General features: G+C 40.6%; 2 protein-coding genes across 2 annotated transcripts in view; one reads left to right on the top strand and one right to left on the bottom strand.

Annotated features, from left to right (window-relative positions):
* SMC6 (structural maintenance of chromosomes 6) overlaps window positions 1-20,334 on the bottom strand; it is a 56,652-nt gene extending 36,318 nt beyond the window's left edge. Inside the window, exons 1-8 of the mRNA XM_081101292.1 lie at window positions 20,142-20,334; window positions 11,780-11,922; window positions 10,845-10,962; window positions 9,153-9,258; window positions 4,835-4,971; window positions 4,236-4,297; window positions 3,245-3,325; window positions 2,064-2,165 (exon numbers count right to left, since the gene is read on the bottom strand). Coding sequence (XP_080957418.1) covers window positions 2,064-2,165; window positions 3,245-3,325; window positions 4,236-4,297; window positions 4,835-4,971; window positions 9,153-9,258; window positions 10,845-10,962; window positions 11,780-11,917 — 744 coding nt within the window. The 5' untranslated portion in view covers window positions 11,918-11,922; window positions 20,142-20,334. The remainder of the gene's footprint in view (window positions 1-2,063; window positions 2,166-3,244; window positions 3,326-4,235; window positions 4,298-4,834; window positions 4,972-9,152; window positions 9,259-10,844; window positions 10,963-11,779; window positions 11,923-20,141) is intronic.
* A 495-nt stretch (window positions 20,335-20,829) lies between these two features.
* The window catches only part of GEN1 (GEN1 Holliday junction 5' flap endonuclease), a gene marked incomplete at its 3' end in the record, with an annotated part of 34,962 nt that continues 30,814 nt past the window's right edge, over window positions 20,830-24,977 (top strand). The window contains exon 1 of the mRNA XM_081101461.1: window positions 20,830-20,875. The remainder of the gene's footprint in view (window positions 20,876-24,977) is intronic.

Below are 24,977 nucleotides of genomic sequence, written 5' to 3'. Positions count from 1 at the left end.
CTATAGGGTGATCAGGGGGTTGGGGAGCTCCCCCCATCAGGCACAGAGCAGGGCTGATCAGGGTGTTGGGGCACTGCACCCTGTCACACACAGAGCTATAGGGCGATCAGGGGGTTGGGGAGCTCCCCCCGTATCAGGCACAGAGCAGGGCTGATCAGGAGGTTGGGGCGCCTTCCCCTGTCACGAACAGAGGAGGGTGGATAGGGAGGTTGTGGCCCCGCCCCGTCACACACAGAGCCGCAGGGCGATCAGGGGGTTTGGGTGCTTCCCCGTCACGCTGATCCCAGTGCTGGGAGGCCTCTCGGCTCCGCTGATCCCGGTGCTGGAAGGCATATTACCCTTTTACTATGTATGATAGAGGCCTGGTGCACAGGTTGGGGCCGGCTGGTTTGCCCTGAAGGGTGTCCTGGATCAGGGTGGGGGTCCCCACTGGGGTGCCTGGCCAGCCTGGGTGAGGGGCTGAGGGCTGTTTTCAGGCTGGCGGGTGACGGAAGCTCCCAACCAGTCCTTTTTTTCTTTTTTTTTTTTATTCTGGGCCAGCTTTAGCTCTGGCTCCAGCTCTTAGGCCTCCGCTGCTGAAAGCAGGTTTCTGGCCTTTGTTTACCTTCTATATTTGAAACAATGTTTCGATCCTGCTGGCTGAAGCCTGGCGACTAAAGCAGGTTTCTGGGGTTTTGTTTAGCTTCTATATTTGTAACATAGTTGCAGCTCAGAGGCCTGCAGCGGCAGGCGGGGAACGCTGGAGTCCTCTGTCACTGAAGCAAGCAAGCCTCATGTTCGCTTTAAGCTGCCTGGCTGCCAGCCGCCATCTTGGCTGGCAGTTAATTTGCATATCGCCCCTGATTAACCAATGGGAAGGGTAGCGGTTGTACGCTAATTACCATGTTTCTCTTTTATTAGATAGGATAGCTACACCAATAAAAGACAAACATGCAAATTGACCGCACCTTCGCTACACTTTAAGCCACGCTCACCAGCCAATCAGAGCGACTATATGCAAATTAACCCAACCAAGATTGTGGCCGGCAGCCACGGAGCTGGAGCAAGCAGGAGGCTTGGTTGCCCCAGCAATGGAGGAAGCCAAGTTTCCTGCCCACCATTGCCAGCTCTGAGCTCCACTCAAGGCTACAAAGTTTCAATTATAGAAGGTAAATAAATACCAGATTTTTTTAAAAAAAAGGAGAGACTGGGAGCTTCTATCGCTAGGGGGCTTGGCCAGCCTGAAAACGGCCCTCAGCCCCTCACCCAGACTGGCCAGGCACCCCAGTGGGGACCCCCACCCTGAAGGGGGTGTGACCAGCCTGCAAACAGCCATTCAGCCCCTCACCCAGGCTGGCCAGGCACCCCAGTGGGGACCCCTACCCTGAAGGGGGTGTGACCAGCCTGCAAACACCCATCAGCCCCTCACCCAGGCTGGCCAGGCACCCCAGTGGGACCCCCACCCTGATCTGGGACAACCTTCAGGGCAAACCAGCCGTCCCCCACCCGTGCACCAGGCTTCTATCCTATATAATAAAAGGGTAATATGCAAATTGACCCTAACAGCAGAACGAATGGGAATGACTAGTCACTATGACACACATTGACCACCAGGAGGCAGATGCTCAATGCAGGAGCTGTCCCCTGGTGGTCAGTGCGCTCATACAGGGGGAGCTCTGCTCAGCCGCAAGCCAGGCTGATGGCTGCCAGTACAGCGGTGGTGGTAGGAGCCTCTCCCGCCTCCTCAGCAGCACTAAGGATGTCTGACTACAGCTTAGGTCTGCTCCCGCTGGCAAGTGGACATCCCCCGAGGGCTGCCGGGCTGCCAGAGGGATGTCTGACTGCCAGTTTGGGCCCAATCCCCCGGGGAGCAGGCCTAAGCCAGCAGGTGGACATCCTCCCAGGGGTCCCCGGCTTCAAGAGGGCATAGGCTGGGCTGAGGGACCCCCGAGTGCACAAATTTTTGTGCACCGGGCCTCTAGTATACATATATAAACATATAAATGTAAATGATTTTATAATAACATTTATACCGATAGAATTTTGACTGATCTCAAAAATAACTACATTAAATGTTTACAAACCTCTTCTCCTTGGCTTATCTGCTCCTTTGTTCTTTCTTTTGTTTCCATTATGTATGAATAATCTTCTTTCATTTGTTCTAGTTGGGTTGCTTTCATGAAAAACTATCAACAACAATGAAAACACAATTAAGAATTTGAAAATTTCCATGGAACTCTAAAAATAAAAAATTGGGTCTTCAAAACTTTTAGACCAATTATGTAAACAAGACATGAAAAACATACGTAAGCACACATAGACACAAAAGAACATGTCTCATTTCAGACCCAAAATTTACTTAATCTACTATGTTCGTATCTACATGTTCATCTGCAAAAGTTCTTAAAACTCCATGAAAGAAAACACTTTTGCTGTGATAGTAATACCATTTTGAAAGCTTATTTTTACTGATTCCCATTCTTTAAGCAAAAATGGAAACAGAGAAAACATCTGTATGTTTGATCTTAGTACACTGCAAATTTTTAGAAAAGGAAATACTTAAACCCATTCAAAAGTTACACTGTAAATTTTAGTAGCTTTTTGAGATTTAAACAATTTAAGGTATAAAAATTATTATTCAGACAAAGCTAAGAAACATGATTTCTTATGTTTGGAATTTCAACCTGAAATTCATAGACACAGACAACAGTATGATGCTCACCGGGGGAAGAGGGTGGCAGCTAGTAAAGAGTAAAGGGGAGGCAAACATATGATGCTAGAAGATGATTTAACTTCGGGGGGGTGGTGGGCACACAATGAAATATACATATCATGTATTGCCGGGAGCCGGTCCATGGACCGGCTTCTGGCAATGTATCATAGAAATATAAACTTGAAACCTACATGGTACTACTAACCAATATTACCCCAATGAATAAAAACTTTAAAAAAAGTTATATGTGTGGCTAATCATTCTTTTGTATTTTCTTAAAGATTAATTTTAGAAAATAATAACTCATTCTCCCTCAGAATTAAAAGCCAAAATGTGAACCAAGAATTTACCAAAAGATTAACATTTTTGGTAGTGTTAATTTATCATCTTACTTAACAATTTCCTAAATTAGTCCCTATAATAATTACTTTAAATAGGTGGCTTATTAAAAAACCTTCAATATTTACTGTGGAAACAAGAATTATGTTCAGAATATATGCTTAAACTATGAATGTGTTCTTTTATTAAGTTCATTTACTTGGTGTTCCTTACTTTGTACTTGTCTCCCTCATTTTTAGACTGTAAAAACTGCTTGCTCATCTCTTGTGTTAAAACAGAAACCGGATTATCCACCTGAAAAAAGCAAACAAGCAAACAAACAAAAGGTTATTTTTAAATACGTCAATTTAATGCCTTAAAGATAAACAAACTGAATATATACAATACAACTGACCTATGGTGCAATCAAGCAGGCTAAGTATTAGCCAATGGTTAGAGCATTAGGGTAAATATATAAAGAAAATGTTATAATAGAGAGAAAATGTTTCAATATTTCATGAGACTAAAATATATACTATAGTCAAAATTAAATATTCTGCTATTACATGAGGGCACAGCTACAAGAATTCTCTGAAGAAGTGTTTTTACTGGAAAGTTTTCATTTCCTTTATCTCTTTTATAGAATATCACTCCTAGCTACTCTTAACCACTGGACAAGAGTTGGGAAAGCCCGAGCATGGGATTCAGCTGCCTTGAGACCTAGTTTGGGCTCCATTTCTACCCTCCTATGTAGCCTTGGGCAACTTAGTTTAAATACAAAAAGTCCAACTCAGTTTCTTTTTAATCAGAATTATGATAAGTATCATTTGTTTCTTATAGCATTTTTTCAGAGTTCCCACTTGTTATATCTTCATGAAGACATTATAAAAGAAATGGAAATGCTGGATTCATTTCTATCTTTTGGAGCGGGGAGGCATTTTAAATAAGCCATTGCTTGGATTTGACCACCTTTGGCTAACAAGTTAAAGTACAGTTAAGGTAATAGTAAAGTATACTAACAGTTCAAATTATAGTTGAAAAACTTAAAAACATATTACTTGTTTCAAAAAGATTTATACTTTATATATCTGGTGTTAGTAACAAGCAATTGGTATGTTAGAAAATAATCCTGTTCCTAAGTGATAGAATATGTAGGGCCAGTATAAATGAGGAAATTTTAAACTCCTTCATTTTACCATCTGTAAAATACCAACTTAGCAATTACCTGTATGTTAAAATGATCAAGAATTGCAATCAGCTCTTCTTTCCTAGTAGAAACCACGGTGCCTAGTTTCAGGAAAGACAAAATAACCAGACTGTTTCTAGGGCAATAATACAGAAAAAAACTGAGCAGTTAATCAGGTACCCACAGAGGAAGAGGCACAGATGCAGTGACTGTGCTTCTCTTTTTCCCGGAGCTCAACATTTTCTGTTCCTTCTCATCTCTGGCTCCCATAATTCTTAACACTCACTTCCTTTTTATGTCCTTTCCCACCTTTTGCTAACCATCTCTTTCCACATGTGATAGAAACTATGGGGGTGAAAGAAGGTTTGCAGATGAGAACAAAATGGCATAGCCTATTTCAAACAAATCCAAATTCTGCCAATCTTGGTTTTGTTGTAGAATGTCCGGTGGTACAACTATGTGTAATATTTGTATGCATATATACACGTATGAATACATACATGCAACCAAGGAACCATCTTACAAGAGATTTCAAGAGCTTAGTGCCCTTCCAATAAATACCAGCACAATCACTTAACTCTTTTAAACTAGATATTTACTAATACTTTATATAAAATGAAAAGAACTTCATAACAAACCTGTTTCACTTTTTAGTTTATAAGATCGACTTCCATCCATGCTGATGTGTTGCTGCACCACTATAGAGTTTCCATACACATTTCCTCTATAGGCATCATCTCCTCTGTTCCTTAATGTTATTGAGATGTCTGCTGAGCTAAAGCAATAAGGTTAAGTACATGAAGATACAGTGCAATTACAGTACTAGGTCACTAAATTTTCAAAACTTCCAAGTAATTTGGCTAATTCATTTGAAAAGTTACTGTACACCAGATATCACATCTAACAAAAAAAATTAAAATTGAGACTAAGGGAAGCTTTATAAAAAAGAACTGACTATTCTATCTAATATTCAAACAAGTTGTTAAATAATAAGAGCACACATGCTTCAGAAACAATGAGAGACACTCATTTCCCCACACTTTTTGTTGTCAGGAGAAAGGGGTGTGTATACAGGCAATTAGGTGAGGAGGATGGGGGAGGTGGCATAGAGGAAAAGAGCAGCAAAGGCACTACCTGCCTAGAGGCAAAGGCCAGAGAAAACCAGAGACAGGAGACACTTGGTTCCGAGGTCTCTCATTTCTGGTCTCTCATGAGACCCAATTCTACTTCCTCTTGGAAGCTTGCAAGATATATAAAACCCTGCATCTTTATAATAAATCTCCTTTTCAAAAGCTCCCCTGAATGGGTTGGTGTATGTATTTTCTTTTATTCAGCGATACCTAATGAAGACAGATATGCTCCTGCCAAATTGTAATTACCAGGATTGTTACAAGCACTCTGAGTTGATTCTAATGAAGACTCAAGGCTGAAAATCAATAAATAAAGGATGATCGGAAAGGGCAGCTGAACTACAATATGGTGCAAAAATATGTTTCATTAACTAATATGAGTACCTCATATTAAGTGAATGTATCTCATGAAAACATTGATTGATTGATTTTTTACAGAGAGGAAGGGAGGATAGAAAGTCAGAAACATAGATGAGAGAGAAACACCAATCAGCTGCCTCCTGTACGCCTCCCTACCGGGGATTGAGCCCGCAACCAAGGAACATGCCCTTGACCGGAATCAAACCTGAGACCCCCTCACCCATGGGCAGATGCTCTATCCACTGAGCCAAACCAGTCAGGGCCTCATGAAAACATTTTACAATAAAGTGATTGTACATGCTGTCTGAATGATCAAAATCTCTCAATTAGCAAACATCTACTTTATTATTTTCATTCCTAGCTTGCAGCTTGTATTTCAAAGCTACCTTTAGTATTGTGAGAACTTTGGGGGCACTGACATCCTGTTGCTATATGAATTTAATATAAGAAAGCCAAGTTATTAAGAAAATTCAGAGTTAAGAAAAAAGCCTCCTAGTACTTCAAAACACCTGTGAAAGGAGAGAAAGACAACTGAGCTGGGCCCTAACTGCTTCCTCCCAACCACACTGACGTGGCTGAAGCTGAATTTGGGTCAAGGGCCACAGTGTCTGTAAATACGGGAGACGCATATGTGAAGAGAGACAACTATCAATGAGATATGACAACACAAACTAGCAGTGCCAGGTAAGCATGTGGCTTCTTTCTCAGCTCCGGATGAAACAACCTCACAAAGGTAACTGGCAGCACACACCAATGGGATTGAGGACCAAGGAAAAAACCATGTAAAAATACAACCTATCTGTCCCTTCTCTGGGTAGCCAGCTCTTCCGCAGTAAGTTCTGTAACCTTGCGTTTTAGTCCTTCCATCCCCCACTCCCAATGCCACAGCTGATGGCAAAACAAGACAGGTACGAAGATCCCAACACCTCCAGGCTGGATCCGGAAGGCTGAGGGAGGAAATGGTGAACTGTCATGTTTAAGAGAAATCTGACCAGCCAGAACCATGAGAGCTGAGCTCACTGTGAGAGGTTCCAAAGGGCAGAGATGTATCAGAGGACAGTGGAATCATTGTCCCTGTATAACTGAAAAAAGAGCTGGTGGATGGATGGGCTGAACCCCAGGTAAAGGGTCTTAAGGCACAGTCCTCTGATTTCTCCTAACGATGCTGGGCAAGCATCTCTAAGACAGCTCACAGCCCGGGTGTCACAAAGGAAGGGTATAATGTTTGACATGGAGGAAGGAGAGTCCTGAGGCCACCTCACACCTGTGCCCGACAAGGCCATTCCTCAGACACACTGGGATAGCCACATAGACTTCAGGCACAGAACAGACTACAATTAGAACTGGAAAGCTCAATGAGCTGATTCCGTAAAAACATGATGACAGAATCAGACACTATAAATTAAGGGGAATTTTACAGACACCAAATGTTTTAAATGAGGAAAGGGATGACAGGAACAGTAATGGGTCTGGAAAAGCTGTTTATAGCTACTTTTTCAGACAAGGTCAGTAAAAAGGAGACTGAGCCCACATTAAAGCTTTTAACTGTTATTAACTCTGTTTAAAATATATTGATGTTCCTATCTACAGACAGCTGTGTCCTCAAAAGCTGGTGATTGTGTAAGCTAGCCCTTTTCTTCCTTTCTTCCTTTTAATGGTCTTCCAAGGGCAAGTCTCAGAACAAGTTTCTGCTTTGGTTCAGGTACCTCCAAAATGGGGGGTAAAATTAATTAATTAATTAGTTGAGTTATAAATCATTTAGTGCTACCAAAAAAAGTAATTTCTTCCTGAAGCTTCCATTTGAAAGATCAATGCATTATCTGGCTAGGTGGATGAGGTGATTATTTGGACAACTAAGAAATGTATAGTTATATAATGAATTAAAACTGAGTCCAGACTATTAACTAAAAAGTGTTAAGTGCCGAACCGGTTTGGCTCAGTGGATAGAGCGTCGGCCTGCGGACTGAAGGGTCCCAGGTTCGATTCCGGTCGGGGGCATGTACCTGGGTTGCGGGCACATCCCCAGTAGGAGATGTGCAGAAGGCAGCTGATCGGTGTTTCTCTCTCATCGATGTTTCTGACTCTCTGTCTCTCTCCCTTCCTCTCTGTAAAAAATCAATAAAATATATTTAAAAAAAAATAAAATAAAAAAAATAAAAAGTGTTAAGATAACTAATTTTTTATTTCAGACATAATTTTGTTTGGGGACTATGGGAAAGAAGAGCTTGCTGGGCTAAGGCCCAAATAAGATAAGTAGAGACAAAAAAATATGCTGGAAAATTCTTACCAAATAGTTCTTTCCCCAAGCCCACACAGCATGGGAAATCGTTTACTGTGTATCTTTCCCCTGCTTCTCCTGAGTCAGCTTGGAACCCTGGCTCAGGGTTGATTCCTAAGGTTTCTGAGAGATACATCAGAAACTGTAATCCTGATTCACATCCCTCCCCATTCTATTTTTTAGTAATAAAATGGGGGAAGTTAAATGGATATGACACTGAGCAGAGGAAAGTCTGTTATACGAGAAAAAGGCTTCACTATTAATTATCCAAGTTCCTGATGTTTTGGGCGTCGGGCGTGTGAGAGGAACGAGTACTGGAAGCAGCCCCACTCTGGAGCTATGACAGTCTGGGACATCTAGTTGTCAGGAGAAACAAGGTCCCTACTGAGCCATCTGAGGCACTATTTTTTTTTAATTTTTTTATTGATTAAGTTATTACATATGTGTCCTTATCCCCACGTTACCCCCATCTGAGGCACTATTAAAAAAAGGACATCATCCTGAAGAGAGCTCCTAATAGGCAAAAGGCCATGAGTCTATGATGATGTAAACTAGGCAATTACTATAAAGTTATGTGAAGGCAAGCTGCAACAAAAAAATATAAATTTGAAGCCAAAGTGAGTAGTTATAAGACCATTCATCAAGGGTCAAGATGGACCACAAATAGATTCGTGATTGTGGCCCTCAAATCAAACTCATTGGTGAATCACCTGAATAAAGGATATAAAAATTAGAGACAGAGAGTAGAATACTCTTTTGGAATTCTTAAAGCGCTGGAGGCAGAAATTTTGTGCAGGGACACCTTGGCTGGTCATAGACTCTGCCTTCACCTGTGTCATACCAACGTGGACTTGCCAAAGCTGGGTTTGGAACAAGAGTCAAAGTTCAGTGTTTATAAATATTGCTTTAAACACAAGCACATAGATTTACCACTGCTCATTCTTCCAGAAAGGTAACAGAAACAGGCACATGGCAATAATTTGCACAAGCTTTCTGTCTGTAGGTGGATAACAGGCAACAGTGGGCCATGCTGGGAACAGGGGCAAGAGAAAGGAATGGAAAGCTGTGATTCCTGTGCTCCAGTCTGAGAAGCCACTTCATTTCCTAAAACGCCTACATGAACTGTGAATCTAAAGTAGCTGCTAGTACGAAAAAACTGAAAAATGCATGTAAAAAGCAAACACTTACTTCTGTCCATCTTTCACAAAACCTTTTAAAGAAGATCCTCTATTAGTAGCGATTGCCTTTCCACCAAGACCAACTATGAGAGCTGTGAGTACTGCACTCTTCCCACCTAAAGAAACGGGAGTTGAAGAAATCACATTCATTAGAGAGCGAGAAAAGGAAGGGCTGACACCTACAATTTGATGTGAAAATTTCAGAATAAAAATGTGAATTAGCCTAATCCTGAAAGTATTACACTTCAATTATAATTTTCTTCCAGTGCCACAGCAGCTAATGTTAAAGAAAAAGTTGTATATATAATGAAATATTTAGCTAATGCTATTAGAAAAAATCAATACATTTCAGGAAGTAAATTTTTGCCACTGATAAGGAAATGGGAAAAAATGGTTGCTGCATTTTCAACCTAAAAATCCCATTGTACTTTGGACCACAGCCTATTCACTGAATTCCCTAACTATACATACATACATACATACATACATACGTACGTACATATTTAACTCATCTAATTTTTATGACATTCTAATTAAAATTTACTTTTTCCATAAATTCTTAGAAGCCAGAAACTATTTTTAACAACCCTTAAAGTTCCATTGAGACAGGAATGTTGTCTATTTTATTCAATGCAGGGTCTCCAATATCTGCCCATAACAGCACTCCCATGAATGAACTTTTTGAAAAATTTATCAATCATATAAATAAATATTTGGACAATTATTGCTCCTAATTTGAATATCATTCATCAGTTAGCACTTTAAAAATGTATTTCTTTTTAACCTGCATAAAATATCACAAGCTAAAATTCCAAAACCTACAATAATTATCCAGAATATGATAACCATTTTATGAATGCCTCGATCAACCAATTCAATCAACTCTTATTGGCCCATTATCTTCCACAATACAGTCCAAATTAACCAAAATATACCATTGGTTGTCCAGCTGGCGTGGCTCAGTGATTGGCCCATTCGTTTCACAAATCTTGCTCAGGTCATCACTGACTCACAAACTTTAATTAGTTCTCCGCTGACTTCTGAATAAAACCCCCACTTCTGTACCGTGGCATCCAAGATCTTTAGCAGTATCACCTACAACATGACTCTCCGGTGTCAGCTTTTGCCCCCTCCCCACCACATACGATACGATAAAGCCATATAAGGTTGTTGCCTCTCTCCACACGCATCTACTTCTACCCCCACAAACCTTAACCTTAGCTGATGAGCAATTTTTGCCTGGAATATCTCAGCTTCTTCCCCAATGAGACAAAGTACCAGCACAAATACCAGCTCTCACAACACTTTCATTTGTCACAAGAGTGAGAAGTTCTTTCCTTCACCTTTGGATGCCCATGCCCTTTATTCATGCTCTGTTACAACATTTAATAGAAGTAGATACAGGGCTGCCCCAATTACAATAAGGTCAGCTTGTCCACTCTTCTATGGTGTGAATTCCAAGGTAAATAGATTCAAAAGAATAAATAGGAAATGTTTATCTCTGTTGCATAAATCATGAACCCAGAGTTAACATTATTTCTTAACGTGTAGAATGGCAGCAAACACTGAAACTATTCATGACCACTGTTACAGACCTAAAGCTCAGATTTATCAGCACTAACAGTCACCTATTTCAAAAAGTTAATGCATTCTAATGTCAACGCAGTGCTCAGAGTGCACAAAGGAAAGCGAAAGCACTTACTTCCATTGTTGCCAACGACAAAGTTAACATTAGAACCAAATTTGAAGGGTCCAAGCATTGAATGACACATGAAGTTTTTTAGCTGAATACTCTCAATTATTCCAACTTCTGCTGCAGTCTATTAAAAAACAATGGAAGAAGACAATCAATTGGTCCAATTCACTCATTATAACTATCCAAACGTCTACAGCAGGAGAAAGATCAGCAGTGTCACCCATGAAAAAAGTTACAGAAAGTGAATAATGTTAACTTCAAACAATGAGTGAAATGAAATGAAATGGGAGCCTTATATGAGTAACTACTCATTCTAAATTCCTTAAAAAATCTAATAAGTAGCCCTAGCCGGCTTGGCTCAGTGGATAGAGCATCGGCCTGTGGACTGAAGGGTCCCAGGTTCGATTCTGGCCAAGGGCACATGCCTGGATTGCGGGCTTCATCCCCAATGTGGGGTGTGCAGGAGGCAGCCAATCAATGATTCTCTCTCATCATTGATGTTTCTATCTCTCTTCTTCTCCCTTCCTCTCTGAAATCAATAAAGAAATATATTTAAAAAAAAAAATCTTATAAGTAAATCACAAGGTTTCTTAATATAAATAATACTAATATTTGAGTCAGATAATTTTCTGTTAGAGGAGGGCTGTCTTGCATTGTAGAAAACTATTTCCCAGAGTAGCTGTAGCCCTTTATATTCCCCTTTTCAGTCTTACCAGAGGTTTGTCAATTTTATTGCTCTTTCCAAAGAATCAACTCTTTGTATCATTGTTTTTCTCTACTAATTTTTTCTAATTAAACAAAAACTTCATAATTAGTTGGGTTATTTTACCTCAGTTTTTTAAAGGTCATATTGCTTTTCCTGATATTGAATTATCAAGAATATGTCATATGAACCAGACATGAGAAACATGCCAATAAAAAACCCACAGTTTTGTACTTACCAAAGTAGAGGTACCATTAGTGAAGGTATCTGTACATTCATCTTCATCACCATCTTTATCAGAATCCTCCACCTCTTCTTGTCTTGGTCTTTTGGCATTTTCAGGAGAGCAGAAATCCTCTTCCTTTCTTTTGGCCATCAGGTCTGAACAAATTTTAACATATTATTGTAACAATGAAATAAATCAAGTATAGTATTCATATGATTATTCCACATACATTAAATTTAACAAAATTAAACCAGACGAGGCTTACATTTTAAGTACCATGCTCATTCATTTTGACTTTAAAAAGGTAACAATGTCATCTGCATGGAGAAAGGGGTCCGTGAGCAGAAGAATGCAGGTGTCACCAGAGGCTAGAAAGGCAAGGAAATGGATTCTTCCCTCGAGCCCCCAGAAAGGAACACAGACCCACTGCCGCCCTGACTTTAGCCCAGCGAGACAGGTCAGACTTTTCACCTATCAAAGTATAAGATAATACATTTGTTTGTGTGCTTCTGAATCATCTGCATATGAAATACCAGTTGATTTTACTTCTATTGTTTATGGCCACCATTTTACTGATATGGACCTACCTAAATAGTTTGACTCCTAAATTCACAAAAGGTAAAAGATTTTGTGCAACCGTGGTTTCTAGTTTCCCAGATGTTTTAGAGATGGCATAATGCCTTCTGAGATTATTCCAGAGCAATCATACAACTTTTACAAGTTATAGAGTAACAGTCAATCAGATAAAACTTTTAATTTTAAATTATTTTCCCAAGGAAGTATATTTTGAAGCAGTGTTGCCTAGCACTAGTAATTCCCCTTAACCGTTCCAAAAGAAAGTGCATGCTGATTGACTATTTTTTACCAACAGGCTATAAAATTTATACCTGGAAAATGAATATATTTAAAATTACACAAGATTTTCTAAACATATGAAAACTGCACTTCAAGTCACAGCTGATAGTCTGTGACTAAAATTAAATGTTATGACTACTCTGATTGCTGCTTTCAGTTTTCTCTTTAAAATACATTTAAGATCTCAAAAGATATAGTACCTAATAAATGTTTGCTGAATAAAGAGAAAAATCCTTGGCACAGGTAATCAAAAGTTTCTAAGATACAAGAAAAGAATATGAGAAAAGTTTCCATCTCAATCAATTTCAGTCTCTCAAGTACCACATACACCATAGCAACCCTGTTTATGCCAGTGCCTGGGCGGCAGCACGTTATTTCCTCTTTTATGAATTTGGACTGAAAGGCTCTAGTCAGTCCTCCCTAGAAGAGATGACATGAACACAGGTCAAGAAAGCCAGTCCTAAGTGCATGTGTGTGCTGGGAAAGGGGGAGCTGGTGCAGCCGTGTTACAGAGCATGAAGTAGCTGTGCAGAAACAGGACAGGGACTCCACAGCAGCGGTTCTCAACCTGTGGGTCGCAACCCCTTTGGGGGGGTCGAACGACCCTTTCACAGGGGTCGCCTAAGACCATCGGGAAACACATATATAATTACATATTGTTTTGTGATTAATCACTATGCTTTAATTATGTTCAATTTGTAACAATGAAAATACATCCTGTATCTCAGATATTCACATTACGATTCATAACAGTAGCAAAATTACAGTTATGAAGTAGCAACGAAAATAATTTTATGGTTGGGTGTCACCACATGAGGAACTGTATTAAAGGGTCGCGCCATTTAGGAAGGTTGAGAGCCACTGCTCTAGAGGAAGGATGTGTTAGAGAAAAGGAGGGCGAGGGAAAGACACTCATGCAGTGATGCCTTCTTTTAAAAAAAACAAAACACTGCTTTCCAAACTTATACCGACAGAACCAATTTCAGAAGTATCAAATGCCTGTACTTATTTTGGAGGAACTATTCTGGAGAACAATAGTTGCAAAGTCTGTTATTATGACAATTCATTAAGTGAAATGAGTAGTTCTCCCATCTTCTTAATGCTCTCAAATCACCTCTATAACATGACATTAAATGTGCTTGGAAAGTGAAAAAGAACTAGACATAAAGCTAACTAGATAGTGGAGACTGTTTTAAGTTAACTTTTTATGAAATCATCTCAATTTCTATCTTGTATATTGGGTTTTAGAGGTTCACTGTATCTTCCTGAATTGGAAAATAAAAATTTTCCATAATTTTTATTTTCCAAAATATTGATAATTTAAAGCCCCAAATATACTACACAAAATCACCTTATAGTTTATAAATCTTCAAGTATAGTCATAACTCCTTTCATGCAAATTCTATTTCATTAACTTTTAAACATTTCTCCCCAAAATTAGTTCTTTGCCCCACCAAAACTAGTTTTTCTTCAATGGGAATATTTTAATATTTATTCATATATTTTATACAATCAAATATAAGGGATATGCAGGGGGACTAGATCTCCCACAGCGCAAGTTTAAAAAAGGACATAGAGACTTCCGCTTCCATGAAGACGGAATAGGTTTATTTTTCCTGATTCCTCCTGCTTAGTAAAACTAAAAACCTTGAAAATTACATATAAAAGAAACATAAGACTCTGAAAGAGAAGGAGGCAGATTGGCTAGGGACCTCAGCGCCCAAGGAATAACACCCTGGTGATGTCCCTGAGTTTTTGCTTTGCTTCAAATTTTTCAGATTTGGAGAAGACAGCAACTGCGGAAACACCAACAGGTGTAAGTGCAGGGGAGGTGGAAGACAGGGTGGAGCTAAGGAAAGCTGTCCTCTCTAGCCAAAGGACAGGAAAAGGGCCCAAGACAGAACTTTCAGGCAAGAATTGCTCTACTCCAGCCAAATACCATTGAAAAAACTGTGCCCCACGCCCCCACGGCAGCGAAGGCCAAGTGGGTAGCCTGGTCTTCCACTCTGGTGAGCCTAAAAGGAGTCATCTCAACATCCCAACGGGGCTGGTGTTAGAGAAGGCTATGCAGGCCAAGGAGAGAACCATGACAATGACTTCAGTGGCGATCACCTAGAGAGCTGAGACAGTTACCCCCACAGGCAGCAATAGGGTGCCACTTACTCCCACCCCCCCTTGCATGGTGTCAGAGGAGGCCTTTTACTACTGCCGGAGAGGGGACCATGCGGGGAGCTGAAACTTCCATTCTGGCTCAGCTGTCACTGTGGCTAAGGAAAGAGCTCTGGTAAGTTCTAGATCAGAGTCTCTATGTCCATGGTCCAATACTGTAGGGCAGCAGTTCTCAAAGGTTATGGTCTCTCAAAAGATACTACAGTACTCAAAGAGCTTTTGTTTATATCTATCAATATTTACCATATTAGAAATTAAAAGTGTAAAACTTTTAAACAACACCAAGTACACATTCTATCAGTCGTGAGAACAATGACATCATCACATGTCTTACAACCTCTGGAAAGCTCCACTGTACATTCAAAAGTGAACGAAAGTGAAAAGGGGAAATAACATCTTACTATTATTACAAAACAGTTTTTACCTTGTAGACCCTGTGAAAGTCTCACAGATGCTTGCTTGGACCACACTTTGCAAACTGCTGCTGTAGGAGATACTGTACGCAAATCCATGACTCAGTGCCATTATTTACAAGGCACAGCCAGCAAAGAAGAAAGTTAGAACAGCAGGAAAGCTGACCACACAATGACTTGCAGACTTGATACTCAAAGTGTAGCCCAAGGACCAGCAAGCAGCCTCTATATCTCCTTGGAATGTGTTAGACTGCCAGCATCTCAGGCCACGCCCTAACCCAAATGAATCTGAATCTTCATTTTAGGAAGACCTCAGATGATTCATAAGCATATTAAAGTTTGAGAAGAACTATTGTAAACAACATTAAAGGACTTGGACTTTATCCTATCCTGAAGGCAATGACGAATCTTATGTATCACTCAAAAGGTATATTAGTTAACATCCAAAGGACATTTAACCTCAACAAATGTCTTTAGAAACATTACCATTACAGTCACAATTACATAGTACTCAAAAATCTTTATTTTACATATAATTTAATGTTTATTTTGAATCTCTTACACAACTCAAAACTTGAAAATCAAATATATTCCTCAAATTATTTAATAACAAGAATCAATGTACACATATTTAAATATATTTTTATTGATTTCAAAGAGGGAGGGAGAGGGAGAGATAGAAACATCAATGATGAGAGAAAAATTGATCAGCTGCCTCCTGCATGCCCCACACTGGGGATCGAACTCACAACTTGGGCATGTGCCCTAGCTGAGAATCAAACCATGATCTCCTGGTTCATAGGTCAACACTCAACCACTGAGCCAAGCCCGCTGGGCTCAATGTATATTAGCTTCAACTTGTTGCTAATTTAAATTCCCTAGAATACCACCAAGCCATTTTCCCCTCCCCAACACTTTCTTCTCTCCCACCCATCCTCTATTCATTTCTCAATTACTGAGTAATAATTAATTCATTTATTATAGAAGGGCAAAAAAGAAACATTACTGTTTGGTTTGCACAACATTAAATGCCCTTTTAGACAGTTTTTATTAATGCTTAATAACATGATCTTAGCAGGCACTCAGAGAGCAGCTGATTGATTTTAGAATTTTACCATTCATAGAAAACGGCAGTTTTCAAATAAAATTGGGGGGAGGAAAATGAACAAAGGTAAGTGTGATAAGCTTCTTACAATGAATGTGAGATTCTACACTACACAGAAGATAATGCGCTACATGAAGACGATGTTTTTTATTTGCTGTGCTTAGTCTGGGATTTGCAGTTTGCTACTAGGTTGCCATGGTAACTTGCACCTAACAGACATGAAGGATCCTACCTTTTATAATAGGAACCACTTCGTGATTTAATGATAATGGATTTTTAAAATCGCGGTAGATACAGGTTAAAACAGAAAAACTGTTTCTAATAGGTTAAAGAGACATATATACAGAAGATCCCCTCCCCCAAATATACTTTTAAATATTCTGGAATGCACAAAAACGGGAGAAAAAAGCTCCTCTGAGGTTATCAAGACATCTACAAATCTCTTCATAGTTTTAATATTTGTTTATTGACAATAAAAATATTAGCATTAAAGAACATATCATTTCTCTCTCATAGGAACCAACCTCTACCAGAGCAGAAACAGTAACAAATATGCGCTTTTAATAAAAAATAAGTTAATAAATAAGATCAATAACCACAGGTTCATTACAGCAGTATGTGCATAGGAAATGTGATAGACATCAAATGCATTTTAAAAATATATTTTTTAATGTTGACAGCATTAGATATCTCCCATTTCCTCCCCCTTTACCTACCTCCTCCCAGCCCCTGCCTCCCCGGCCTCTTCTCATCCCCCCAACCCCACATCAAGGTACGTCAGTCTGTTCCATGCCTCCATGCTTTGGGTCTTATTTTGTTGGTCAATTCATGAAAGTATGTGCGTAGGAAATTTGATAGACATCAAATGCATTTTAACAGGATTATAAATTTCTAGATTTTAGATTTTATTGTGAGCACCTAATAATTCATACTTCCCATTTAACTAAGCTGGAACTAACAGCAGTGAGAGCAGACATAACAGAATTGGAATTCTCAAAAAACAAATCATGGTTATAAAAAGGCAAATTGCTACTACTTCTGAATCTGCTGTGGACTGTTTACTTCATGCCCAATTCTACTCCTCCCACCACCATGGATACATTCATTCTGCATTAAACAACCTGATTTTTAATGCATTCAATTAATTAAGCACACTGCTTGCAATATATCATGAAATCATATGAGATATAATAGATAATAATATAAATATTTAAGTTAAAAAATCCAATTAAGTCCACGCATTAAACAATCCCAGATAAGCGAAACTGGAAAGTACTAGGCACAGAATTTCAGTTAATAAATTTGAACAGTCAGATTTATGTTTTAAAAACATCCCTGTGGCCTAAATGTAGAGGACAGATGAAACAGAGAGGCTGAGAATATGGGCAAGAGAACAGTCTCTAAAGAATGAGGGGCACTGAACAGAAAAAACAATAGCAACACCAGGAGATGATGGGGGAAGAGATGAAACCAAGAGATTTAAAAGATTGGGTCACTTGGGGGCATAGTAATATTTGTTGAATAACCACTTGCTAGACTATGTGCTTAGCTGTTGAGATAAACATTCTACGTATTTCCCTTAACACGTTAAGCACCCAGCCTGTTTTGTCTTCCGGATGGAAAGTATAGTGTCAGTCACCGGTGACTGACAGGGCGCTTAACATGTTAATCCTCAACATCGATATAAACTGTCCTTATTTTATAAAAGAGGGTACTGAGAATCAAGAGGACAGTTGCCCAGGTTTATGTAGCCCAGATCGAAACCCAGGTTTGTGAAAACCTAAATTCAAACCTCTTTAATGCCCAAGTTCCTCCAGGCATGAACTGAATTTAACATTTTAATTGTTTATGGCCTGTAAACTGGCTATTAATCTGTTCATCTTCTTGTCCACCCTTTGTTAATGTACAAAACTACATAAGAGATTCTATTGCGATGTGTCCCTCCAATGTTACTATGCTTTATAAAATTTTACTTTGCGTTTAATTTTCAGAAACAATCTACACATTTAATGCTAAAATGCCATTATAAGTAGATGAAGCAGGTTTGGCAAGGAGGGAGGATATAGAATACATTTATTTTGTTGAAAACACTGAGTTTGAAGTGCTCCTGGGACACGGAGATGGAGAGGCCAACAGGCAGTAAAACGTACTCTGCTGTAGAGGTGGACTGGGGAGCGGAGCTAAGGAAGCCACAGAAATTATTTTGAATTTGGCCACCAGCGAAAGTATGTTGAGTGAGGAAAGATGTATTTCATTAATTAGTGAAGCAAAAATGCTAACGTTAATATAAGTGATGGTACTTGACTCTCAGTCATCTGGACTTCTGAGTAGATAGAACAGTAGCATTTAAATATGCCTTAAATGTAATGCATACTATTACGGTAATTTGCATTGTGCATTAATTCCTGAAAAGTAAGCCAAGTACAACTCTGATTAATTTTTCTAACTGAAATCTAAACGTGATAGTTAGGATTTGGGCAGGTTTTACATAAAATTCTACATCTAAGCACTCGGTAAAATAAACCTTTGAGTAAAACCTGTTTTTCCGCTGTAACAACCCTAATATGTCAACTGTACTTACTTTTTGTCAGGTTCAATAAGTGCCTTACACAAGTGATCGATAAACGTAGAGATATAACGGTAACTATCCCACTCACTCTTCCCACCCCAATATATTTAAGAATCCCGTGAGTAGGGCATTACGTTAATTTACGCAACTACAGAAAAGGAAATGAGGCTTGAGGAGGTGGTACCCACTTGGCCCAGGGTCATACACCACCGGTTCTGCCTTAGACAAAAACATGCTTTTTAAACAACAATCGAGGGATCTCAACATGTTCTTGTAGTTACACCCATTCAGGAAAAAGAAATTCTGAATGCGCATTCCAAAATGAATTAAGTACTCTGCATACTTCACGCACCAACAGAATGAGAGAAAGTAAACGTCGGGAGGCCTGGATGCTCCCACCCCAGCTCCACACTCGGGAACTACCTGCAGGCCAGCGCAGAGGCTGCCGAGTGCTTTAAAGGACTACACCGCAGCCTTCTCAAAGCCAGGGAATTTGGACTTTTTCTTTCTTTCTTTTGAATATACATTCCAGAATAGCTTGTCCTCAAAACACTCGCTTTCCATCTCCTATTCGTGAAAGATAACTTGTCTTCCCACATCACCGCTTTTTCTAGGAATGATCACAAGCCCTGTGGGTCCTACTCCCACCCCTTTCTCCACCCCGGAGTCCCGTGTTCCGCAGTTCCCAGCTGGGATTCTTCTCCAGCTCGTGTCCGCAAGAAAACAGGGGAAAGGATCGCTCTCATAAAAGATCCACACATCACAATTCAATTTGTTCTAGAAAATGCCGTTCGCATGTTCACGGAGCTGGGTTTCACCACCAGTGCAACTGAAGTGGTAGTTGTATCTATCTCTTAAACATTCTTAAGTTGCTTCTGGCGAGGTTACCATCAGATGGCTGATAAGCGCCCAAATCCCGAGTGTAACCTCACCCTTTAACCCCGAGGCCCCGCCACTGCTTCGCAAAGCCAACCGGCCCTTAGGGGACGGGCAGGGGTTCCCGCCGCCCGCGCCGGCAGCTGCCCGGAGGGGCCCAGCGCAGACGGGCAAGTTTCCCGCGGCAGAGGCGACCGGTGCCGCCTGCAGAGAGGGCGCGAAACACCCGCCGGCCGGCCCGCCCAGGCCCACGGGGACCATGCTGGGCACGGGGGCAGCTCCGGGGACCCGGGCGCCACCAGACGGTTGGGGGAGGCAAGAGACGGGGGCAGCGACAGGGACACGATCCGGAGCCAAGAAGAGCGAAGGCGCGCACCCTCACCCTACCTCCAACAAGTCCAAGTCTCCCCAAGGAACCCGATGGCGGGACTGTCGCGCCGGAACGGGGCGCTCCAGGCCACTCGTTGGGACGTCTCGGCCGCGGCTGGTAGCCGTTGGCCCGCCGGGAACCGCGCGCCTGCGGCAGGAGAAGGCAGGAGCCCGGCCGCCCCGGCGCCCACCCCGGGACGGTCCGCGCCTGCGCCCCGCCCCCCCGCCCGCGGGGACTCCGCCCGCGCGTGCGCGGTCTGGCGTTTTCGCGCCACTGTTGTCTACAGGAGGGGCCGGAAGTGCCCCTGGGCGGACGGTGAAGCTGGGAACAGCTGGGGCTGCACAGCGGCCGGACGCGGGGTGGTGTACAGGGGGGTGTTGATTTGCCTCAGTGAAAGGGAAGATTGCTCGGAGGCCCAGCAACAGCTCCACGCATGCGTACCACGGCGCGGCAGGGAGCTAGCGGTCGGGTCGGGACAGGGGGCTGCCACTTCCCGGAAGGGGCGGGACCTTGCGTGCGGAGGCGCCGGATTTGAAGTGCTCCCGGGAGGTTTCCGCGTCTGGGTGCTACGACCTATACGCAGGGCTTTGCGTGGGAAAGGCAAGAGGACGTTTTTCATTTTCTTTTTACTTTAATCTTTTTGGGGGAGGAGATTAAATTCAGGAACTTGGAAGCAGCTAGTTAGGATTCAGGCCAAACTGGTAAATGACGGAGGGGCGCCTTCCCAAGCCAAGGAGAAAGGGTTGTCTGGGTAAGTCCCACGGGCCGTGGAGAGGCGGCCGCAGGGGCCCGGCACTTCCCGTCGGTCCTCTGGCGTGTGGGTTGGGGAGGAGCTCTGTGTTCGCGCCCTTCAACGCGCCGTCGGTGGCTCCCGTTTGCGCCCCGTGGGAGTGCAGCCCGCCACCCGGGACGGTCGCGCCTCCCCGCCCCCGAGCTGACCCGCGGGCCAGAACTCGGTGTCCCCGCTACTCCGGGCTCTCCCTTCTCTGCCAAGGCCAATGCGTCCTGGATGTCCTTGCCCTGGGCACCCCGTCGGGCCCCCGCCCACGCCTGTTCAAGGCCCTCCGGGCGAGTCTGCCGATCCCCGCAGGTATACTTGGGTGTTCCCCTTTTCCAGCTGTCCACGTGGTGTTTGGAAAATAATTTGCATTATAGCAATTGCCTTAAGGCATGATGGTTAACTTACAGCCATTCTTCCCCCCTCCCCACCCCGCCCGACCCCACCCCACCCCCACCCGCATCTCCATAAAAATCGGGACCAGTAAAAGTGAAGGCCTTGACTTGGCTTCCTGCGCCCTTCTGCACCCGACCTTAACCTACTTCCGATGTTTGCGAAACTCTTCACGTGGCCTGCTGATCTAGACAAGTAATCTTTCCATCTTCCTTTCCAGATGGGAACAGAGTGGCATGTACCGCTACCCCAGTCCACCCCCCCCCCCCAAATAAATTGATGTCAAACGTCTGGTAGTGAAATTCCTTGCATCTAAGTCACCTTTTTACTTCTGAAGATAATCAGATATATATATTATATTCCTATTATGGTCCTTGCCTTGATACAATAAGTATGACATAGTCTGAAGAGTCAAAAATGCTGTAACATCTAGGCTAAGTGGTCCTGTTGGGGGAAAAGGGGAAACTGGGTGGTGTCTGCTTGGATGTCACTTCCTTTAGGAAGCCTTCCTGGAGTTGGGGAGGTACCCCTTCTTTATATGCTCCTGTAGTTCACTCTCCTTATCTCTGTACCTGTACTTGTCACATTGTTGTAATTCTTTTTATCTCTAGTCTCGCTCTACTAAGTTCCTCAAATTCAAGGCTTAATCTTTTATTATTGCGTCTCCAACACTTAGAACTTCGATAAATAGTAGGCATTTAATGTTAATTGATAGCAAAGTTAAGCCCAGTTTATATTATGCTTTAAAGTTAAAACTAAATTCATTTGAAAATAAAACTGACGAAATAATAAACATTAGTGACGTTATGTGGGAAATCCCATACAGTACCATTTTGTACTGAAGTAAACTTTACATCGTTTACTAGCCCATTAGAGTCATCTAAATGGGAATAAGGTAATTTAAAGTATTTCCCACATTATTGTTAAAATAAGTTTTCTAATGTTTTTGCTTAAAACTGAAGTAAAATTGCAAAACTGAATAAAATGTATTTTTGCATGAACCAGATCACTGACCTTTTTTTATGTTTTTTTAAAATTTGATTCATTAGTGGAATTAGCAAGGTTCTGTGCTTTTCTCACCTCATTCAGTTTTATAATCAACCAATAAAAACTTATTAGCTTTTAAGGAAGTTTTAGGGGCATAAATTGATTTATGGGCACCATATGGTTACATCAAAGGATTTGTTTTTGTCTTAACCTAAAGTGAATTTTAAGCACTTTCTTTAAACTAGAAATTCATGTTCTTTCGACCAGGTAATATCTGAAATAAAGTGATTGGATTTTCTTTTTTTTTTTTTTTTTTTTTTTTGGTACCAAGCTACTAAAATTGGTCATGAGATTCAAAGGATGTCAGAATCTTGTAATTCATTTTGTTAATATCCTTCATTTTGGAGATCAGTTAAATGTCTTCCCAAGGGTATACAGCTAGTCAGTGTTACATCCAAAACCAAAATCCTAGGTTTCTTATCCCAAGTACAGTGCAGTTTTACTAAACTAAATAAACTGAAGCCACTAATTGGTTATAATTTATTTGTTAAAGGTTATTCTGACTGTTGACTCACATAAGTAACTATGTATTACTCTAATTCATAAGAATTGTGAATATGTTAGATTTTTTAAATATGTAATATATATATAGACTGCATGATCAGATGGACATCAATAAAATTATTACATTATAAAAGTAGAAACTAACCAAATCTCACACCACACAAATTTCAGATTTCACTACATTAAAAAAAAAAAGTAAGACAAAATTATACCTAGTTTTGGGTGAGTTTGATATGTATAATATTTTTAAATTTTAATGATGGGTTATTTTCAGGTAACCTCATCAGATTGATCATGACCTCATGCAAGAACCATTTGTTCTATCTTTGAGTGTAGTTGTACTTGAATATCTTAAGAGCTGTGCATTCTGTCCCTTTTTGGAACTTTATTTGCTTTTACATTCTTGCTACTTAATGTCACTTTGGAGGAAGGACTGGTGCAAAGAAAGTAACAAGAAAGCAATCGATCATGGAAATACATATTGTGTATTAACTGCTATCTTAAAATATGTTCTGTTGTTATTTTTCATAAAATAGACATTTCACATAATTTTATCCTTTCAGAACTATTGAGGTATTCTTTTAATATTCTGCATTTATTAATGATTTTCACAAGGAACATAAATGCTTTTCAAAAGAAAATTAGACAACTAAGTTGCAGATCTACTGAAGATAATCCTAAAATAGTATTTTAAAAGAGTCTTCTAAATTTAATTTAAATTACATACTAAGTTACATTAAAGAGTGTTCTGAATTACATTTAGAACACTTACGTAATTTTCCATAATTTTTTTTTTTTTGCATTTTACAACTGGCTCTAAGGTAGCACCATATTTAAAGAAGTAAATTAACTTGTGACAAAGGTTATGTCACCTTTAAGGAAAGTCACTATCCATTACCAAAGAGGTGATGATTTTAATATTTTAGGTTATTAAACAAAATCATTCTGGCATCATTAGGAGAATGATTACCTGGGGTGGAGAGTAGAACAAGGTTAGAAGCAGGGGGCCAGTTGGAAGACTATTACAGTCATATACAGGCAATGCTAGGGGAGGGAGTGTCATTAGAAATGGGGATTTGGTATAGATTTTGGAAATAGAGAACTGGCTGATCAAGGTGCTATTAGAGAGTGAAGTAAAGAATCAAAAATGCCTAGGTTTTTGGCCTAAACTCCTGCATATTTAGGGAAAGACTAATAAGGGTAGAACAGTTTGAGGAGAGGTGTTGGAATCATGAGTTAGATGCATATTATGTATCCATGTGAAGATAAAGTAGAGATTGAATGTTCTAGTCCAGAGGTGAGAGGAGTTAAGAGATGATGTGGGATACATTATATTAGAGGTTGGGAGTGAAGAAAAGTTCCTTCATTGTAGAATATTCAAGGGGGACTCAGCAATAATATCTTTTTCAGTGTAGTCCAACTCTAAAAATATTGTTCCTCACTCTCCAGTTCCCATGTCTATCCCCATCCTTTAGGTATTGTTGCTTGGCATGGCTCTAATCCATTATTTCTGGTTAAAAGTTATAAAGGCTATAAAAGGTCTTGCAGTAATTTAAGAAGATCTAATAGAAATTCATGAATGGCAAGTTACTAAAAAAAGAAAAATATTTATTGAGGAATGTCATAGAAAGAGACTAGCTCCTATAAAAATGGCCCCTTGATTCGCATCATTTAGACTTTAGAGGGGGAAAATGAGCGGCGCGAGGGGGGCGGGTAGCAGCAATTCTTTCATGCTTATGAAGAAATATAGAGCATTACTATATAAGAGTGTGCTTGGGGAGCACAAAAGATGTTCTCAGCTTTTTCAAATCCATTTTGGTAGATATATAGGAACTATAGGTTAAGATACCAGAGTGGTTTAAAAGGCTTTGAGGAAGATTTAAAAATACAGTGACCAGAAGGATTGGCAGTGAAAGACATTTTTCCAGCACTGTCACTTAACTGAGGGAAAGTGAAGAAGAGAACACTTTAGTTCTGCAATAATAACTCAAATTTTACTTTCTGAAAACTAACAAGATAATTCTGTTATAGACTTTTTTCTTTTTGCCTACATTATTTATACCAGTTGTGTTTAAGTAGCCATTGTTACAGCTTTGTAGTCTTTTGCTCACCTATATATATAAAAGCCTAA

The sequence above is a fragment of the Myotis nattereri genome (genome assembly GCF_964212035.1).
Source record: "Myotis nattereri genome assembly, chromosome: 10".
NCBI lineage: Eukaryota > Metazoa > Chordata > Mammalia > Chiroptera > Vespertilionidae > Myotis > Myotis nattereri.
This window is presented reverse-complemented; position numbering and strand designations above follow the sequence as displayed.